At 42.1% G+C, this 17,490-nt stretch overlaps 2 protein-coding genes across 3 annotated transcripts in view; one reads left to right on the top strand and one right to left on the bottom strand.

Annotated features, from left to right (window-relative positions):
• ppargc1b (peroxisome proliferator-activated receptor gamma, coactivator 1 beta) overlaps window positions 1-8,988 on the top strand; it is a 97,476-nt gene extending 88,488 nt beyond the window's left edge. For both annotated transcript variants that reach the window (XM_040120004.1, XM_040120005.1), the window contains exons 7-12: window positions 731-795; window positions 1,325-1,979; window positions 2,662-2,719; window positions 3,155-3,273; window positions 4,658-4,785; window positions 5,300-8,988. In XM_040120004.1, the coding sequence (XP_039975938.1) occupies window positions 731-795; window positions 1,325-1,979; window positions 2,662-2,719; window positions 3,155-3,273; window positions 4,658-4,785; window positions 5,300-5,391 (1,117 nt within the window). In that variant the 3' untranslated portion in view covers window positions 5,392-8,988. The remainder of the gene's footprint in view (window positions 1-730; window positions 796-1,324; window positions 1,980-2,661; window positions 2,720-3,154; window positions 3,274-4,657; window positions 4,786-5,299) is intronic.
• A 39-nt stretch (window positions 8,989-9,027) lies between these two features.
• pde6a (phosphodiesterase 6A, cGMP-specific, rod, alpha) overlaps window positions 9,028-17,490 on the bottom strand; it is a 51,389-nt gene continuing 42,926 nt past the window's right edge. The window contains exon 25 of the mRNA XM_040120353.1: window positions 9,028-9,210. Coding sequence (XP_039976287.1) covers window positions 9,194-9,210 — 17 coding nt within the window. The 3' untranslated portion in view covers window positions 9,028-9,193. The remainder of the gene's footprint in view (window positions 9,211-17,490) is intronic.

The raw sequence follows: 17,490 nt of genomic DNA, 5'->3' as shown, positions 1-17,490 counted from the left end.
GATAAACTAGGAACAAATTCAGCAATTTAATTCCAAGATCCCTAATAAACCGGGAGCCCTGGCTGCCTTACTCAGATTTTAATCTGTATCAGACAGAGTGCCCTCGCTGCTCTTACTTTTCTAAATTAACATCCCCACCCGTCCAGCCTCCAACCCTGGAACTTCTCCAGCTCCAACCAGTCACAAAGCTGAATTGTGTTCTTGTACAAACCCCTGGCGTCCGTCCATCTTCTAAATGAATCTGTCCTCTGAAGCTCCCCCTGAACCCCCCGCCCCAAAAAAAAAAGTTGTGTTTTTTATTTCATTCTGCCGTTCTCTGAGGAGGGTAAGTAATATCCCGCCTGAAGCCAATCCACTCGGCACTGTTCCTGCCTTTCATGGCAACTGCAGAAACAGAAACAGACAGCCAGAAATAGAAAGCAGAAGAAGAATAGGGGAGAGGACAGCGGAGTACATATGGTTGTTGTGATAAGAAATGAGGAGCGGCGAGAAATGCCAGTAGCATTTACAGGGAGAATCATAATTCAAATTCAGCAGACATCAGCTGAAACTGTGCAGTTTTTGAATTTTAGGCAAAAAAAAAAAAAAAAAGCTTTTACTGAGCCTTTTAAGGATGTTATTGGATTCCTGTTGACGTGAATGTTTGAAGGCTGCAACAGATTCCTACATGACACAGCAGTCTTTAATTTCTCTCTCTCTCCTTTTATCTCTGGTGTCTCTCCGCCACCAGAGAGTCCCAGTACAGCACCAAGCCTTTTGAGCAGACGCTCACTGTGGATCTGTGCGGAACGGCAGGTAAACACATCTCATGTTTACTCATTTGTTTGTTTGGATATACGCTGATATCAACTGCTTACGCCTCTAATGTTTCGGTCATAAGAGACAGGAATGGTGCAACCGAATCTTATTTTGTTTGGGATTAGAGGTAACAGGCAGCCATGCATCAACCCTGCACAGAGCTGCAGATGCTGAGAGCGTCCTGAAGGAACAGCTTGACATTTTGGGAAATATGCTTATTCTTGCAGAGGGTTAGATGAGAAAATCAATACTACTCTCAGATCTCTATGGTAAATATGAAGCTGGAGCCAGCAGCCGGTGCTCGTAGCTTATCATAAAGAATGAGAGCAGGGGTAAACAGCTAGTCTGGGTCTGTCTGAAGGTAACAAAATCTGCCTACCGTCACCTGAAAGCTCTCTAATTAACAAGTTATATCTCATTTGCTTAAAAGGAGCTGTTAAAATGTCACGTTTTGACAACGAGGGCGTTTATATGCCGGGTGCAGTTTGTATCCTGCTCATGTGTGTATCGCTTCCCTCCCCCTCAGGTCTCACCCCTCCCACCACCCCACCTCACAAACCAGTGGAGGATGAGCTCTTCAAGCCGGCAGAGGGAGGAAAGGGTGGTGGAGGAGCAGGTGGCGGCAGCAGCGACGATGGCGGAGGAGGTGGTGGCAGCGAGTCTGTTCATCCGGCTTCAAACACCAACGTCGCCGCAAAGGGCTCGTCTTGGCTGAGCCGCGGCCACCACCAGAGGAAGCTTCCGGAGCAGACGGAGCTGTACGCCCAGCTGCGGCGCATGGGCCAGGCTGGTGACAGTGACACCCATCGCAGCTTTGGCGACCACGACTACTGCGCACTGAGCCTCGGGGAGAGCCGCAAGCGTAGCGCTGCCATGCTCGGCGCCATGTTGCAGGCGCAAGGAGGGAGCGATGGACTCGGCAGCCCAGCACCCAAAGCAGCTGACGATCAGGCGTCGGATTGGAGGGAGAAGGTGGAGAGGCCGGTGACGTCAGAGGTCGCAGAACCGAAGGAACAGCTGACGACCGTGGTGATATCACCATCGCCGCCGTCAGACTGCCAGTCGGCGGAAGCCACACCGCCAACCTCAGAGGAAGAGGCGGAGCACTCGCTGGCATCTCGCTCACCCTCGCCCAACCTCCTCTTGTGTCCCGACTCCCCCGCCAGCAAGACAGACTCCAGGTGAGACTGAGAGACAGTGAGTGTGAGAGGAGGGAAAGGAGAGGTATGAAGATGTGGGTCAAGGAGATTAGATTCACAGTGAAATTTAGAGGGAATTATCAGAGAGAGGAACGAGACAAAAGCAAGAATATGGAAGAGCGAGAGAGACAATAAGAGCTGGAAATACTATGAGAATGAGAATCAAAGTATGGCTAAAAGTACAGAGTTGTGTTCTTTGTTTAATTTTGGATGAATGTAGATATTATAGTGAGCGATGGCTCAGAATACACCGTATGGCGAAATCACCGACGGTTAACAACTTTCCAGCACTCTCTAGTTTACGGCGTGTCATCACATCACCCGATCCTAGAGACAAACCGTTTCACCAGATTGAACGTGTAGCTTTAAGTGTGGGTCAGAGAATTCAACCATCAGTGACTTCTGAAACGGTAAAGCTCACACAGAATAAGGTCACATGGGAGACAATGACAGAGAAAAAGGGTGGGAATGTAAGAGAAAGAGACAATAAAGAACAGAGCGACGCTGTACTGCAGTCAGTGGAAGAAAGTCTCCTTTTTGCCGCAGCTCACCTGTTCCCTCTTGTCTGACATTTCAGTTTCACCTTGTGTGCGTCCTTATCTCACTTACCATCCCCTCTCTCTCTCTCTCCCTCCCTCCCCGCTACTTCCTCGTCCTCTTTCAGCGAGAACTCAGAGATCTGTCCTGATGACAAGCAGAGGAACAAAGCCAAGTCTGACGAGGTACAGACAACATTCACACTCCACAGTCTCCCGCTGCGCCAATATTACTGAATTAAATCAACTTTTTTGCCCGAAGACAATAAGGCAAACTCAACCTCAACACTCCTGAGCTCACCAGTAGCTCAGACTTTAGAAGAGTCAGCTAAAGCAAAAGGCTTATGTCCCAGAACATCTAAAGATGATTTTGGTCCTTGAGTTTGGACATCTAAGCGCACGTAGCAACTGATTAGGTGCGATGTGTCTTTAGAGACATACTGCTGCTGCAAGATCACACTAATAGACTGCATGTAAATGAACGCAGGGGCATGTTAAGTGTCTGAAGTGTCGAGACTCAGTGCGCCGCCCTACAATCAGCCTCCCTGCTTCACTTCACACGTCTGTCTGTGTTCTGTATTGTCCTTGTCTTGACTGTTGCCATGGTCCCCCTGTTGCCAGGACAACTGCCAGGTGTTTTACATCCACAACCTGCCAAGCAGCGTGACCCAGAACATGCTGAGGAAACGCTTCCAGGTTTTTGGCAAAGCAGAGGATTGCAAAGTCATCATCTGCAACGAGTAAGTGCCCTGCTCTGGATTCCTCAGCATGAAGAGAGTCGGTGTAGGAACTTTTTTGGGAGACAGCAATCCTGGTTTTTGCGCTGTGGGTCGCAGTATGAGTGCATGCGAGTCACACAGACAGTTTAAAATGCAGCCTTTATGATCAGGTGGAAGTGCTGCAGTCAGATAATGTTGCAGTGTCATTAAGTCATACTAGATTGAGATGTAAGTGCTAGAAAGAGTTACTGGGGTTGGTAGATGCAATGTAAACAGCAAGTCATCAGAAATGCCCATCTCCATTTCCTGAAGTAATTCGGCAACCTGCGGGAAAACAGTGTTTAGACACAATGAGCACAACAAAAGATAATGAGAAAACAAGAGGGCAGCGTTTGTCGATTAAAAAAAAAAAGATTTGGATTAGTCCAAGTCTTCACTGGGAATGAAAATCACAAACCTTGACAATTTGTTGGAATAAAATGTTTAAATTACTTTAGGACCCATTCTGTATCTTCTGCCTGACATATAACGTCAGGCCTAGCGGTGCTATTGCAAATTAAAATTGTCATGACTACCGCAGCACTTTGAGCCTCCAGTGTTCCTGCTTTGGTTCCAGTGCTGAGTCGTCATTTTATATTACTATTTTCATTTCTCAGTCTAAAAAAGTTGGGACACTTAAACTTCACACTGATTCTTAACCATTGGGGCACCTAGCGCTGACAGCAGTCTCAGGTTCAAACGCCACACTTTCTGTTTTGAGTTAACATTTGCTCATGCTTGAGCTCTGGTTTCCATACAGCCCTCCCCAAAAAACCATGAAAATATTAGATTGGTAGATAGATACTAGGAGTAGTCCTTTTTCCAGTGACCGAGGCAATGAACTCAAGTGATCTCACAGAACTGGTATTTGTCCCTGGGCTTTGCACTGTTGCTGGTCACTACTCCTAAATTTTTAGGATAAGTCAATTACAGAGGATAAATGTACCCATGGGGACTAATTAAATATGACTTTAACAAGCTGAACTTCGTAAAGGTGCCCTTTTTTTGTTGTAGACAAACCCAAATATTTGGAATATTAGCTATTTTCTGCCCTTCCTGTTTGTCCTTTCACTTATTTTAGACATATTTTCTTTTAAAATGGATACAGTGATAACATATACTTGATGTAAAATCAGTGCAGGATCAGATCAGTAATCAAAGAGGCGTTTTTGGTTTCACTTCTTCTGCTGTTCATCCTGAATCGGAACATTTCAGTTATCCTTTAAATTTGTGCATTCAGAAGGAATATGATTGATTTAGCATTCTTCATCTCTACTGATGCCAGTATGTACCTTTTTCATCCCCTCAAAAGCAAAGTCTCATTAAGGTAATGCATGTGTCTGTCTCTCTACCTGTCTGGTTGTAGGGAGCGCTGTGGGGTGATAAAGATTCGCCAGTCAGGGGTTCAAAGGCACTGGAGAGAACGGGAGACAGTTTTCCAGAATGGACCTGGGGGCCTGAGGAGGCTGACAAGAAAACGCTACATAGACCTTGGTAATGAAAACACACACAATGAAAGGGTTAAACAGGCTCAAACAGTAAATGAGCATGGCTTTAAATAGAGCCGACTTTGGCAGCCTCTAGTTTTCGGCAGTTTTTCTGTAATTTTCTAGTGTGAAACTGAACTGTGCCTAAAGGTTTTCAGATCTATGAGAGTTGCATCGGTAACATCTCGTCAACCAAAAGTGAAGGTTTGCTTCACAAAATGGGAAGTGTCACAGCTGAATTAATATGTCTCACAAAAGACGTAGTGCTGAAAGCTTGGCAAGCTTGCGACTACCGTGGCTGCCATTCATAGTAGCCAGTTTTGTTTGTTTTTTCAAATGTGTCCCAATTCACCAAAGTTGAACTCTATGCAAAAGCACCATGCTAGTTTACTCTGCCGCCATACTGTGTTGGAGCACACTGTCCATCTGTCCATGGTTTTAAGTAAATTTGTACTCAAGAAAGATTGAGAGGAACTTTGACGCCTTCTGTTTTACAAGGACTTTGTTTTTCTCTCTTTTAGATGAGGCAGGTCCAGGCCCTGTCAAGAGCAAGTATGATGCACTGGACTTTGACACTCTGCTGAAGGAGGCCCAGAAGTCCCTGCACCGCTGACGGCACAGCGCCCCTGACTGGCCAGCCTTAGTAAACCGCAGCAACACCCCTCCAACTACACAGCTCTGCCCTCAGACAGGTCTCTCAGTACCTCCATGCAAGGCAACCTCGCAAAATGTTTACATTTTTACCATTGGAATAAAATAACGATAAGGACCTTGTTGTTTTTTAAGTTTCTTTCACCGGAGGATACTGCTTAAAAACGAGGAAGCCACTGGGAGTCTGGATGAGTTTAGAGACAATGGAGGAAATAAGACTTTTAACAGCAATGGTACAACTACAAACGACAATGATACAGTTCTCTGCTGAACAACACTAACAACAAAGCTGCTTCCTGTCTGTGTTGGTGACATCATCGCCCCCGCCTTGGAAGCACCAGTGTGAGAGACCTCTGTAGCAAATCCTTGCTATCCCTGCGTTGCGTTGGTCGTCGTTGTGTGTGTTCCTGCGTGTGCGTGTTCTTTGTTCTGTTTGTTTTGTAAAAAAAAAAGAAAAAAAAACTCCCTCTTTCCGGCCAGGGGTGGTGAACCTGCAAGCTGTGTTCGCCATGAAATTGTGTGGTTGTGTAACCAGAAAAAAAACATAACCCCGCTTTGTTTTAGCGAAAAAATGTGGATGTTATAAATTTTAAAATCTATTGTATGTGTGTTATGGACAAAGAATATAACAAAAAACATTTAACGTAATCATTTGATGACTGATAAAGTTTACAAATCTAAAATGAAGAAGAAAAAAATCATGTTTTTTTCTTTTTTGTAATTGTAGTGCTTCCTTGATTTAATCTATGCACTGTAAGGAGGTAAATGTCTCCGCTGTCCTCCACTTTCCCCCTTTGACTCTAATCTCTAACTCTGCCATGCTGACTATTTTGGCTTCTGCTACTGGCTGCTGCAGGGTCTGTTTGATAGGCGCTTTGTTCCATTAAGACCCCAACTTGGATTTGGGAAAAATTTTACCTCAATTGTTTCCAACCAATTCAAACAAAAGCGGTGACTAGAAAAGCACTTATCTTGAATGTTGCACCTCTTGTGAATTGGCCAAAATAAGATAAAATAAGATACCAGTTGAGTTCAACTTCATTTGGAGACTCTGCTGTTGATGTCAGGCGTCCTACTACATGACAGGAATGGATCACAAAAAAGTTCTGAGCAGTTTTTTAGTTTCATCTTCAAAAAGATGCTTAAAAATATTTACTGCTTGGGTTAAAGAAAATCCTTGGGTTTTGTGTTAGAAGTAAGGGTTAGCGTTGGGTTAAGATATGAGCTGGGCCAGGATTGGATTGGGATTAAGTCAGGGTTACAGTTACGGGAAAGGTGTAAAGGTACCAAAATTGATGATTGAACACCAATGCTGCACTATCCAATAAAGCATCACTGAACACTACTTATTAGTAACAGTATCAACGTAGTCACCCAAGGCTTTGACATTTTCTTGCTTTGGTTAAGTAATGGCCAAACATCCACTCTAGGAGTGGATCACTGTTGTTGGATACTGTTTATCAATGACAGGTTCTTTGGTGCTCACATGGATCCAGTCCTCGATTGCTTCTGAAATATGAAAAAGTGGCCAGCATCAAAATTCTTGGGTCATCCAGACTTCAAACTACTGATGCCAGTTTTTATAAAACAGTTGTTTGTGCTTCATCGGCTGATACCAGGTAAATTTCTTCCACATCTAGATGGGTCTTGATGTATCTTTGATATGGTCCCACTGAACATATGTCCAATAAAGGCTGCAGCCTAATGACACCCCCCCCAAATGCCACAGCCAATGCAACAGTTACTGTTTACATTTGGTCTGCAGCAAGCAGGACTGAAATGGGGAAATAAAGATGGTAGCCACTGGCGCTTTTATACCATACTCGGTATGAATTCATCACATCCGCACTTTGTCGGGACCATCCCAGTCCTATCTTCTTCCACACAAAGTTCATCAGCCATTACAGGGCAAAGAACTGTAAATGGAATTCAACTATTTGGATTGTCCACAAATTCTTTTTTTCTCTGTAACATTGGCACTCGACGTTGGGTTTCGTAAGTACGAACCAGTTTGCTCCCCATAATCCAACCATGGAACATTGCTACAGTTAGACATAGATGAATCTGTTGGTTCAAATGGAATGTATTTAAGAATCTGAATGTAATCATTGGGTTTTCCCCATTTCTGCTTGCCCAAAGATTGTGGAGCTTTTTGGTGCTTTAAAAGGTAGACTTCCTTAGTCATCCAGTTGATCCAGCATGTGACTAATTCTAGCTGGAAGTGCAGTCTGGGTAGCGTCTAATTTACATTCCTATCACAGCCAGTAGCACCCGACGTCAAAAGGGAGAGAGCCTCCAAGTCTGCAAATCTGGTGGTACCAAACTGCCACCTACAACACAGCCAGGGAAAGAGCGAGGGATGGGCTTGAAAGTAATGAAAAGAGCAATCGGCCAAGAATCTGATTTCTCGTCCGGGAGGTACTGTATCAGCTGAGCATCTCTACCTCACATCCATCCATCCCTGCTCCCCCTGTCTTTTTTTTTTCTTGACCCCCTGGATGCTCTCCCCCTCCTCTTTTATAAGTCTCTCACTCTTTGGTTTTTTGTGGGAAGCGTTCTCTGTGTGAGGTTTTCCCCATCAGAGGGGCGGTTATAGGTAGTATGGGGGTTTTTGTTTGATTTTTTATACTATGACTCCTTCTACCACTAAGTCCCAAGTAAGAGGAATAATCTCTGTCTTTCTCTAACTCTATCCTTCGCTTGCCTCATAACGGTTTTAAGCGTGTCCGTTTCTTGGAGTCTCAATCGTGCGTCCTTGTGAGTGTTTTGTCTTTGTCTCGTGTTTGAGTTGGACACTGCTGACGCTTGCGGGTTGGTAAGGAGGGGTCGGCAGGGGCTGAACGGTGGCTGGGTGGTTTGGTTGGTCCTTGAATGCGCTTGGAAGGGAAGATTCCCAATCTTCTCTCCTTGCCTTCATTTTCTTGTTTTGTTCAGGGACACGCCATTCCTCCTGATTACCCTGTACCTCCTCTCCTTGGCTAGGAATTTCAATAAAATGCAGCGCAACTCTTCCCCTATCTCTATCTTTGACTCTGTCGCTTTCTGGCTCTTTGGGTTCAAGGCCTTGTTTACAGGTCTTCTCCAAACCCTGGTAAACCCCCTCCCCCCTTTTTAACAAATAATCCCCCTTTCCCCATCCTCGTCCTTGTTCTTTCTCTATCTAATCAACTCCTCTGTAACACACACAAAAAAATTGAATGTTTACATCACTCGATTCTCCTTTGAATTTATTAGGAACGCACACTAAGTACAAAGGCGCCTTATTCAGTGTTTTGAAAAAAATAAGAGCAAGTGAAGAGGCCTAGAAGGACGGACCCTCTCCAGGCTCACCAATGTCCAAAACTAACAAAAACAATTTAGTGCTATACATACTGATTGAGAAACAAGGTGTCAGGAAAAAAAGGAAAAAAAAATAATTTAATTGTAACAAAACTAATTGCGAACAACTGAATGAGTATTTGTGCTTAGTATGTATACTACTAAAAAGTGAGAGAATGTGCTGGTTTACATATTAAAAACAGAAAATATATTATATGAATATATAATGTGTATATAGCACTATGCCTCGTTGTAAACATAAAATGTATTGTGTGTTTTCTTTTTTTTTTCTTTTATTTCTTTTTTTTTTTTTTTTTTTAAAAGGTGGCGGGTCAAAGTTGTTTGCTAATCAGACAGGACATGGTCGGGTTGGTTTTGTTCCAGTGAGTTAATGTTCGTTCCGTGCAGGGAGGAAATGAAGGGAAAAAATTTACGTTGATGTGGCTTCACCCAAAGTCCAACACTGTTGTAAAAGAAAGACAAAAAAGATAAGTATCCCTTTAGACTATCACAGTAGAAGGTTCTATTTCTTTGCTGTTTTGAAATGACTAAATATTTTTGATGATTTTTTTTTTGTTTCCTGTTTTCTTAAAAAGCAATTTGAGATGCAATACATAATAATCTTATCTTTAAGACAGCCTTTCCGAAAAACTGAGGTAATAATGTACAGTGCATGGTTGGTTGTTGAACTACAACACGGGCAATCTTTGAGCTGCAGATTCAATAGGCTACTGTACTGTATGTAGACTGCTGTTAAACACAAAAAAAAAATATCATAAAAATAAATTACAGGAAGAATGTGGTCAGTTGCGTCGTAAACACATAACACATATACAAAACAAATTGTACTAATATACTCTTGCACAAATAACGTCCCAAGTAGTGAAATATCTTCACAATATTTTCTTCTCATTGAAAGGAAGCTGTTGTAACTATGTTATTACCACATTTTGATGAGGCACAGGTTTGTTAAAATCTGAGTTGCATTGGACACTTGTATTACAGTATCAGCTAATAACTACACGTGTATAACTCTGGTAAAGGAACGGGGGAGGGGGGAAAAGAAAAAAAATGAAGGTCATCGCCGGTTTGACCCTGATAAATATTTTCAGACTAGTTGATACAGATGACGTAGACACTGTAGAAATCCCAGGTTCACCGCTGCACCTTGACTTCACCCCAAACAGGAAATCAATTACAGTCAAATACAAGTTGCAGAATGGTATAAGGGTCCGACTAGCTGAGTGGGGTTGGAGTTTTGTGTTTGCAAGATTTTGCAGTGCTTAGGCAGAACAGATGCAAAAGGAAACTGTCAACGCTGCGTGTACAAAAAGCAGCAGATGTCAGTTTCTGCACCACCTGAAGGGGACATGACCAGAGACAAGAAGCAGTTTTACATTGATATAACGCCGGAGAAAGTTCAAGGGTGGAGGTCAAGGGTGTGAACGAGAGGAGAAATTTGCCTTCAAACCCATGTGGAAAGTTTTCCTATTATGTTTTTGGTTTTGTCTTTTTTTACTGATGACCAAAATGTTACCTTAAAATGCTTTTAGTAAGCTAATCTTAACTGTTCTACCTTGTTTGCGGAGGAGAAACATACAAAGTTTCTACATGTAATCCAAAATTTAGACTTCCACTTTTTAGAGCAAATCTTGAGACAACAGCACGTGGTGGGATTTCTACAGTGGCTTTCGCTGTGCCTGTGAAGGTGCCTCCATTGCTGTAGAGGGGAATGACATCGAAACAGCCCCATTTTTCATCATGGCAAGCCTTAAAAATCAGTCGGGGGGAAAACAAAGCTACCACTAGTTTTTAGTATTTCCGTTTCAACTCCTTTCCAATCCAATGTGGTTTATTATTAAATAATTACTGACGTAATTAAAACTTTTTTCAATAGCCATATTATAAAAAGGTATATACATATATATGAATATATATTTGTGTGTTTGTGTAGATATCTAGATGATTATATACTTTCTTATAGAAAACTTTGATGTTGACCATTCTCCTCAGTGTTTTGAGAACACGTTGACACATTTCAACATAATACCGCTGTCCGCTTGGTCTAGGTCCTAGGTCGATGGGCAACGAATCCAAATAAAGAAAAATGTGAAAAAAATTTAAAAAAAAATAATAAAAAAAAAACCTTCCAAAGGGAATGACCCTCATCAGAATGCAATACCTTTCTTTCCACTATTCATTTCAGAAAAATGGAAAATGGCAAGAAAACCATAAAACCTAATAGGCAAGTTGACCAAAAAAGTAAAGAAAAAACCCTCAACAACAAAGAGCGTAGCTCTTGACGGCTCATGAAAAATGCGATGTTTTCGGCAGCCGTGTCACATTCAGTTTTATAGACGTCATGTTTCCAATGCCATGGCCCACTGCAAACACCTCCTCGTTTTTATGTCTCTTTTACCATCTCTTTAATTCATAAAACAATGTATCTGTCAGCGAGCAACGTCATCAAGTTTAGCCCCTACCGGGACGGGAGAGCTTGCAATACCGGCCCAGGATTCCACTTCTGCGTCTGGTCCGTAAATGGTTGTGTCACATTTCAGCATCAACAGTTGTACAATACACAGAAACTAATGGGTAATCTGGCAAACTTGACGGCAACAGTGATGTCAAACAGGCACTTAGTAGGGACTGCAAGCTGTCAAACTCTGCTAAATGCGAGTGGGTGTTTTTTGGTGGAAGAAAATATTTTGAAATAAGGGCATACATTGTTTTTGTTGTTTTTCATTACTATTGATTTCATTGTCTATTTACATCTAATGACTATCAAATTCACATAAATGATTTTTTTTTCTTTTTTAACTTAGTTTTTGGTAAAACAAAAAAAGGTAAATACTGCTAGTGAGATTTTATATTTTTACATATGTTGGTTTTATTTTGCTTTTCTTCTTCTTTTTTTTTTTTTATTTATACGCCACTTAGTTTGGATGTCTTTAAATGGTGTTTTTTTTCTTTTCTTTGTTTTGTGTGATTTCATATGTCTTGAGAATGTGGAGACAAAGGCATTTCAGTATTTTTGAATTGTTAAAATCTAGTTTCATAGAAGCGGAAGTATCTGATGTTATAAATTATATTTTAATTCATGTAAATAGTTTAAAACAGAAGACTATGGCTTCCTTTTAAACTGAATACATTTCTCTTCAGAGATTGTTTACATTATGAAACTGTAGAGATGTTCTCCTCATATACTGTATAAAGTACATATATTCATTGATTTGCCTCCAAAAAATAAAATCCTAATGAACAGCTTTCTCTGAGCTCATGTAATTATTTCTGAAAATCATCATTCAGAAAGCTTAAAGGACATTTGGGGATTTCTTTCTCACTGCTATTAAACCTATCAACATGTTTTCCCCCTGAATTACCTGGATGAAGATGTATCCATCACATTTAGTTTGGTCAGTTTAACTGTCTGCTGTGATTTTATATTTTTCTTACTGCAAACGAATCCCACGAAAACACAGACCAACAATACATTAGTCCGTCTTTCAATACTTTCCAGCCTCTGTCTGTGGGTCTCCGGCCACCTAGCCCTCTCGTTTCTCGTACATCTTTACAATCAGGTCACAAACTGTAAGTTTTCGTTTTTTTAGAAAAAGGTTCTAATTGGCTGAAACGACCGGGCACTCTAGTTTGAAGCAAATGTTACTCAAACAGGACTAAGTAGTGCATTTGGCGGGGACTAGTTCCAACTGTGGATTAATGAAGACTCTGCGCTCTAGTGAGCATTTCCTGCAGCAGGACGTGTACGTGGGTCAAAATAAACTACAGTGGCTGTGTTTGTTGTAATGAAGAGACATGGCGAAGACGAATAAGATCACGTCAGGCTTCTACTACACAGACGACACTTGTTAGAAGGATCAGTCCCTTGCTGGTTTTCGTCTTTTCTTGGGATTTGTTTGTTACAATAAGAAAAATATAGAATCTCACAAAGCCTTATCCTGCCTAATAGACATTTTTGGTTTTGTCAGACACACGTTATTAAATTTATATAATTCATACAGTCTTCTCCTAACACAACGTGAAGCATCTGCGGAGTTCTGTCATGATTTCCTTAAAACTGAATTTGGGTGCTACAAAGCATTACATACAAGTGAGTATGCGATTGCGTAATTGTGACCAGCCGCAGCAGCGTGGCTGCTACCGTTTTCACCTTGTCAGTCTGTGTGTGAGTGCGTGTGTCATCATGGAAAAATGTGTCCTGGAGACACCTACTGTGGCGAGAACCTCTCTCTCTCTCTCTCTCTCCAATTTTCAAATTAAAATTCAAAGGTGCTTCATTGGCATGAAAGTGTGTGTGTGTCTAAGTCATTCACTGTCCCTCAGGTTGTGTCATGATTTATTTCCTTGAATGATTTCCATTTTAGGAGGAGGTGCATCTCTGTCTCGACCTCACCTTCCCGACGGTGACCACGTGTTCTGTTTTCTTTCGGTTGCCGCGATGTTTTTGTCTCTTCCATCTTCGACTGCCAGTTTGTGGTCACTGAGCCTGTACTTGGTTAGGATCTGCCTCTGCTCTCTATCTCAGACAGTTAAGAGATATGCTGCCAGTTCATAATCTCCATTTATGGACATGCTTCAAATAGATTTCTTTACACTGTGTTATAATTTGGTTAACTCTGATTGGTGTTTGGAAAGCAGTGTTGTCGTGAGACTGGGGGGGGGGCATTAGTTTCAGCACCAGCTGACATAGTGGACTCTCTTCTGGGCTCAGCTCTTGGTTTTGGAGGGCTTTGGAGTGGAGGCTCCTTAGGGGCTGGATTTAAGGTGCTTTAAAAAATTGGAGTGCCCTCATTTGAATGTTAAATATCAGGGGGTACCTTCCTAAATCTGCTCGACAGTCAGTTGTTGGTGTTTTTGTTTGTGTAAAATGTATCTGCATAATTCTGCATGTAGAGATTCTGTTGGGCTTCCATCCCAACGGGTATAGCTATGATGACTGAGTGGATTACTTGACCAGGATAACACTATCTGGAATTTGGAAGTTATACATTTTTCTCCTAATTGCTTTTAGATCTCTTTTTTATTTTATTTTATTTTTTTTTTAGTGCATTCACTGCCATGTTGAAACTTCCTGATGCCTCTATGGTTATATCAAGGTAGGTATAGCTCATACTGTGTTCGATGAATTGATTATTTGTGGTGAACTTGTATTTGTTCTCAGAGCCCAGCTCTGGCAGTATTTCTTGACCACGTCCAGCTGCCGCTGTAGTCCTTGTCCAGTAGCAGATAGTAGAACAAGGTCATCAGCATAAAAACAGAGACTTCAGCTCTCTGTCTAGGTGGGAAAGGCCAGGAGCAGCACATCGATCCAACTCAACAGCAAGTTCGTTTATATACACATAAAATGGTAAATGGACTGCACTTATACAGCGCTTTTCTAGTCTTATCAACCACCGAAGCGCTTTACACTACATGCCACATTCACCCATTCTCACACACGTTGATACATCGCAATCACACACACACTCAATTTGCAATTTGGGGTTAAGTATCTTGCCCAAGGGCACTTCGTCCTTCCAGGAAGTGGACGACCCGCTCTACCTCTTGAGCCTCAGCCGCCTCCCCATATAATGCCAGACTTAAACTGCAACCCTGACGAACACCTATTCTCTGGGTGAAGAATTCAGTTTGTCTGTCTCCAAATTTAATATTACTTCCAAATACATCAGATCATACATCTTGCCCACTATACCACATTGCATAAGTCAGTCAGTCCGTCGACAGACTTTGCCACCACGATAGCGTCACAACCGCGCAAGATACGGTCACGAAACTTTACTGGTGTGTAGTTGAGATCAAAATGAAGGCTGAGTCAGAAGATGGGTGTACTGAGTAGTCGTGTATCAATGTAGCAATGACTACTGAGTACTAAAGGGTCGGAACGTCAACATGTTGACAGGCGTTGCGGCAGGTGTGGTGATCTTGTGACGGGATCGCTAGTTCTTATTTTACTCTCAACTGTGAAATTTAGCTGAAGACACACCTCCAACGGAAAAACGCTTTTAGGCTAAGTCTAAATGCTGTAATAAATTGGACGCAGCTTTATTCACTCTTCTGTTCCTATAGCCAATTCGTACTGACATTTCACTTATGTCAACCTTTGTCTTAAACTCATCACTTTCCTTTCATACTCATGGGTGATGAGCTATTAGATGCTGGAATGTTAGTTGTTAATGTCAGAACTCTCTCATGAGTTTCTACAGATATTTGTTCTATGGTTTCCATCCCTCACATGCCTCTTTGTCTAGAGTAGTAAAAATTGTACTCAGTGTGCTTTAAAAACCCGCAACACGCTCTTTTATTTCAGTAGGGTTTGGGTTGAACCGTGTTTTCTCTGCTTTATGTTGTTGGTACTTCTTGCTGCAACAAATCATCTTGCTCACTGCGGTCAGTGACAAACGAAAGAAAACATCAGTTTCACACTTTGAAAACTTGTGTCTTGTGCCTGAATGGGTGTTATTTATGTTTGTTTGTACACAGCTGCGTGCTGGCATGCTTGCACAAGAAGGCATGTATTGTATGTCAGCTGCAATCAACATATCCATGCTGCGGAGAGGTTAAGCTTCAAAAAGCAGTATGCTCTGCTGCCTGTGCTCACACATTAATGGGCACTGCCTCTTTCTAGTCTCCCCCTGGTTAAACAGCACCCTATTAACAGGCCGCTGGCAATTTTCCGCCTGAGTAGACTGTGATTCACATGTCAGTGACTGCACTGATGATGTCTATGCAAGGGACATCACTATACCAGCACCGCTGTACTGATGGTGTCTTGTCTCCTGTCACTCCCAAACCAGCAAAAACACACGGGAGCAATTCATTTCACAAATCCCCAAGCTACGAGGATAAAGAAAATCTAAATGTACCAGGCCAAGTGTCAAAACAGAATCACATCACGCATCAAGCATGGTAAGCTACTCGGTCAGCTTCGTGGGCCATAGCCGAGTGCACAATGCTGAAGTTGATCATTTTGGGGTCTAGAGTCTTTTTTTTATGTCCTAGTGTAAAAAAATCTTTTCATTCTCACAGGGCTTTCACACCAATAGCACAAATTCGACACTGTGCAGAGCAAGTCCATTATTTCCAATGGAGCTAGCGGCTGCCCTCTCTCTTTGTCTCATACGTTGGCCATAGCAGTGTGCACAATGCTGATTTTTTTTGCCATGTTGGGTAGCCAAATTGCTCTCTGACCCCAAATAGGATGACCTCTAAAATGCATCGAGTGCATTCATCCAAGAAAAATGTTAAAAAAAAAAAAAATGTGTGAACTCCCAGAGGTCTGTAACTCTGCCCTACTCTCTCTTTGATCTCGAGCATGGAACAATATATCAGCGACAACAAGGCTACCAGGTTAGAAAATTTATGTTGTGGGCCACTTTGAACGAAGTATCGTACAGTAGCAATGAAGAGCAGCACAAACTATTCCCTCTCGCGTGTTTTGGTCTGAAACGAGCATAAGATGGCACAAAAAGTTGCACCCAGGAAATTATGACAAAACTACCTAAAGCAATTTTTGGATACAGCGAAACAGAAGGAATTCAGAAAGTTCTGAACAACTTCTTTACAAATCTAGAACTCACGCAGCAGCATGAACATCCCACTGGAGTTGTGTTTCTGGCAACTAGATAAATGTAATACTTTCTCTCCTCTTTGCTCTGATTCTCATTTTCTTTAGCAGCTAGTTGCTAACTTTGTCTTTTTCTCCTTTGGTGCTAGGCAGGTAGCAAAAAGTGGGTTTATCAGGTCTTTATTTTGCTGAAAACAGCTGTCTAGACACCAGGTTGATTAGAGCACTTCAGGCTCCAGAAAAACAATAAGAAACCAAAACACTGACCTGAAAGCAGCTTAAATGTGTAGAGCGATAGATTTTCAATGCTAACGTTGAGCTCGTTTGGCACTACAAACGACCGTTTTAACACTACGCAGAGCTGTTTGTATCAATCCATTCAGCTTCTTTTGAAAAAAATGAGAGTTTCACATTCTGGCTCCAGCTTCCCTTCGTTCCACCATGACAGTCTGGTGCAACGCAAGCTTAGGCTACAATCTTACCCTACACTGGGGACAGGACTCCAGAACACTCAACCACTTTCACTTGGGGCAGCAACTCACTCTTTATTTCAAGGGGGCAAGCCACTGTACCAATGGCCTCATACAACTGACTCTCATCCCAACCGATTCACATTTTGACTGTCTAACACACTAACACAGTGTACACTTGGGGTGACGGTCCGACCAAGCCAGCAGAACTACATCATTTGCAGAGAAACAACCCTGAGACAACGAAAGCATATGCCCCCCATTCCTTGGCTGAGATGGAAAAGGTTCTGTCCATGAATATCACAAACAGAACTGGACACCACGAACCCCTTGGGGGAGCCTACTGCTCGCTATAAAAGCGCTTGACTTACTTTGGAGAATACAAAAACAGCTCTTACATTTTTATAGATGGACGAATGGCCTCACAGTAACACGCCCATCAATATAAACCTGCAGTATCCCCAAGACACGAGTACTATAAATGTTAAATATAAGAAACACCTGTCGAACAGCAGCTTCCAAAATTACTGTAAAGTTGAATTACTACTTCTCTAAAATAGTTTTAAAAAACTGAAACTCACGACCTTGAATAAGGGAGGATGCATTGCAAGGCTGTTGTATTAGGATTCAGTAGTTTTAGCTAGTTGTCCCTAATAAGCTCCCCCCTTGGTGTATGAATTCACATTAT

The sequence above is a fragment of the Xiphias gladius genome, chromosome 23, assembly GCF_016859285.1.
Source record: "Xiphias gladius isolate SHS-SW01 ecotype Sanya breed wild chromosome 23, ASM1685928v1, whole genome shotgun sequence".
NCBI classification, from domain to species: Eukaryota; Metazoa; Chordata; class Actinopteri; order Istiophoriformes; family Xiphiidae; genus Xiphias; species Xiphias gladius.
Note: the sequence above shows the minus strand (reverse complement) of the source record. Positions and strands in the feature narration are given on the sequence as shown.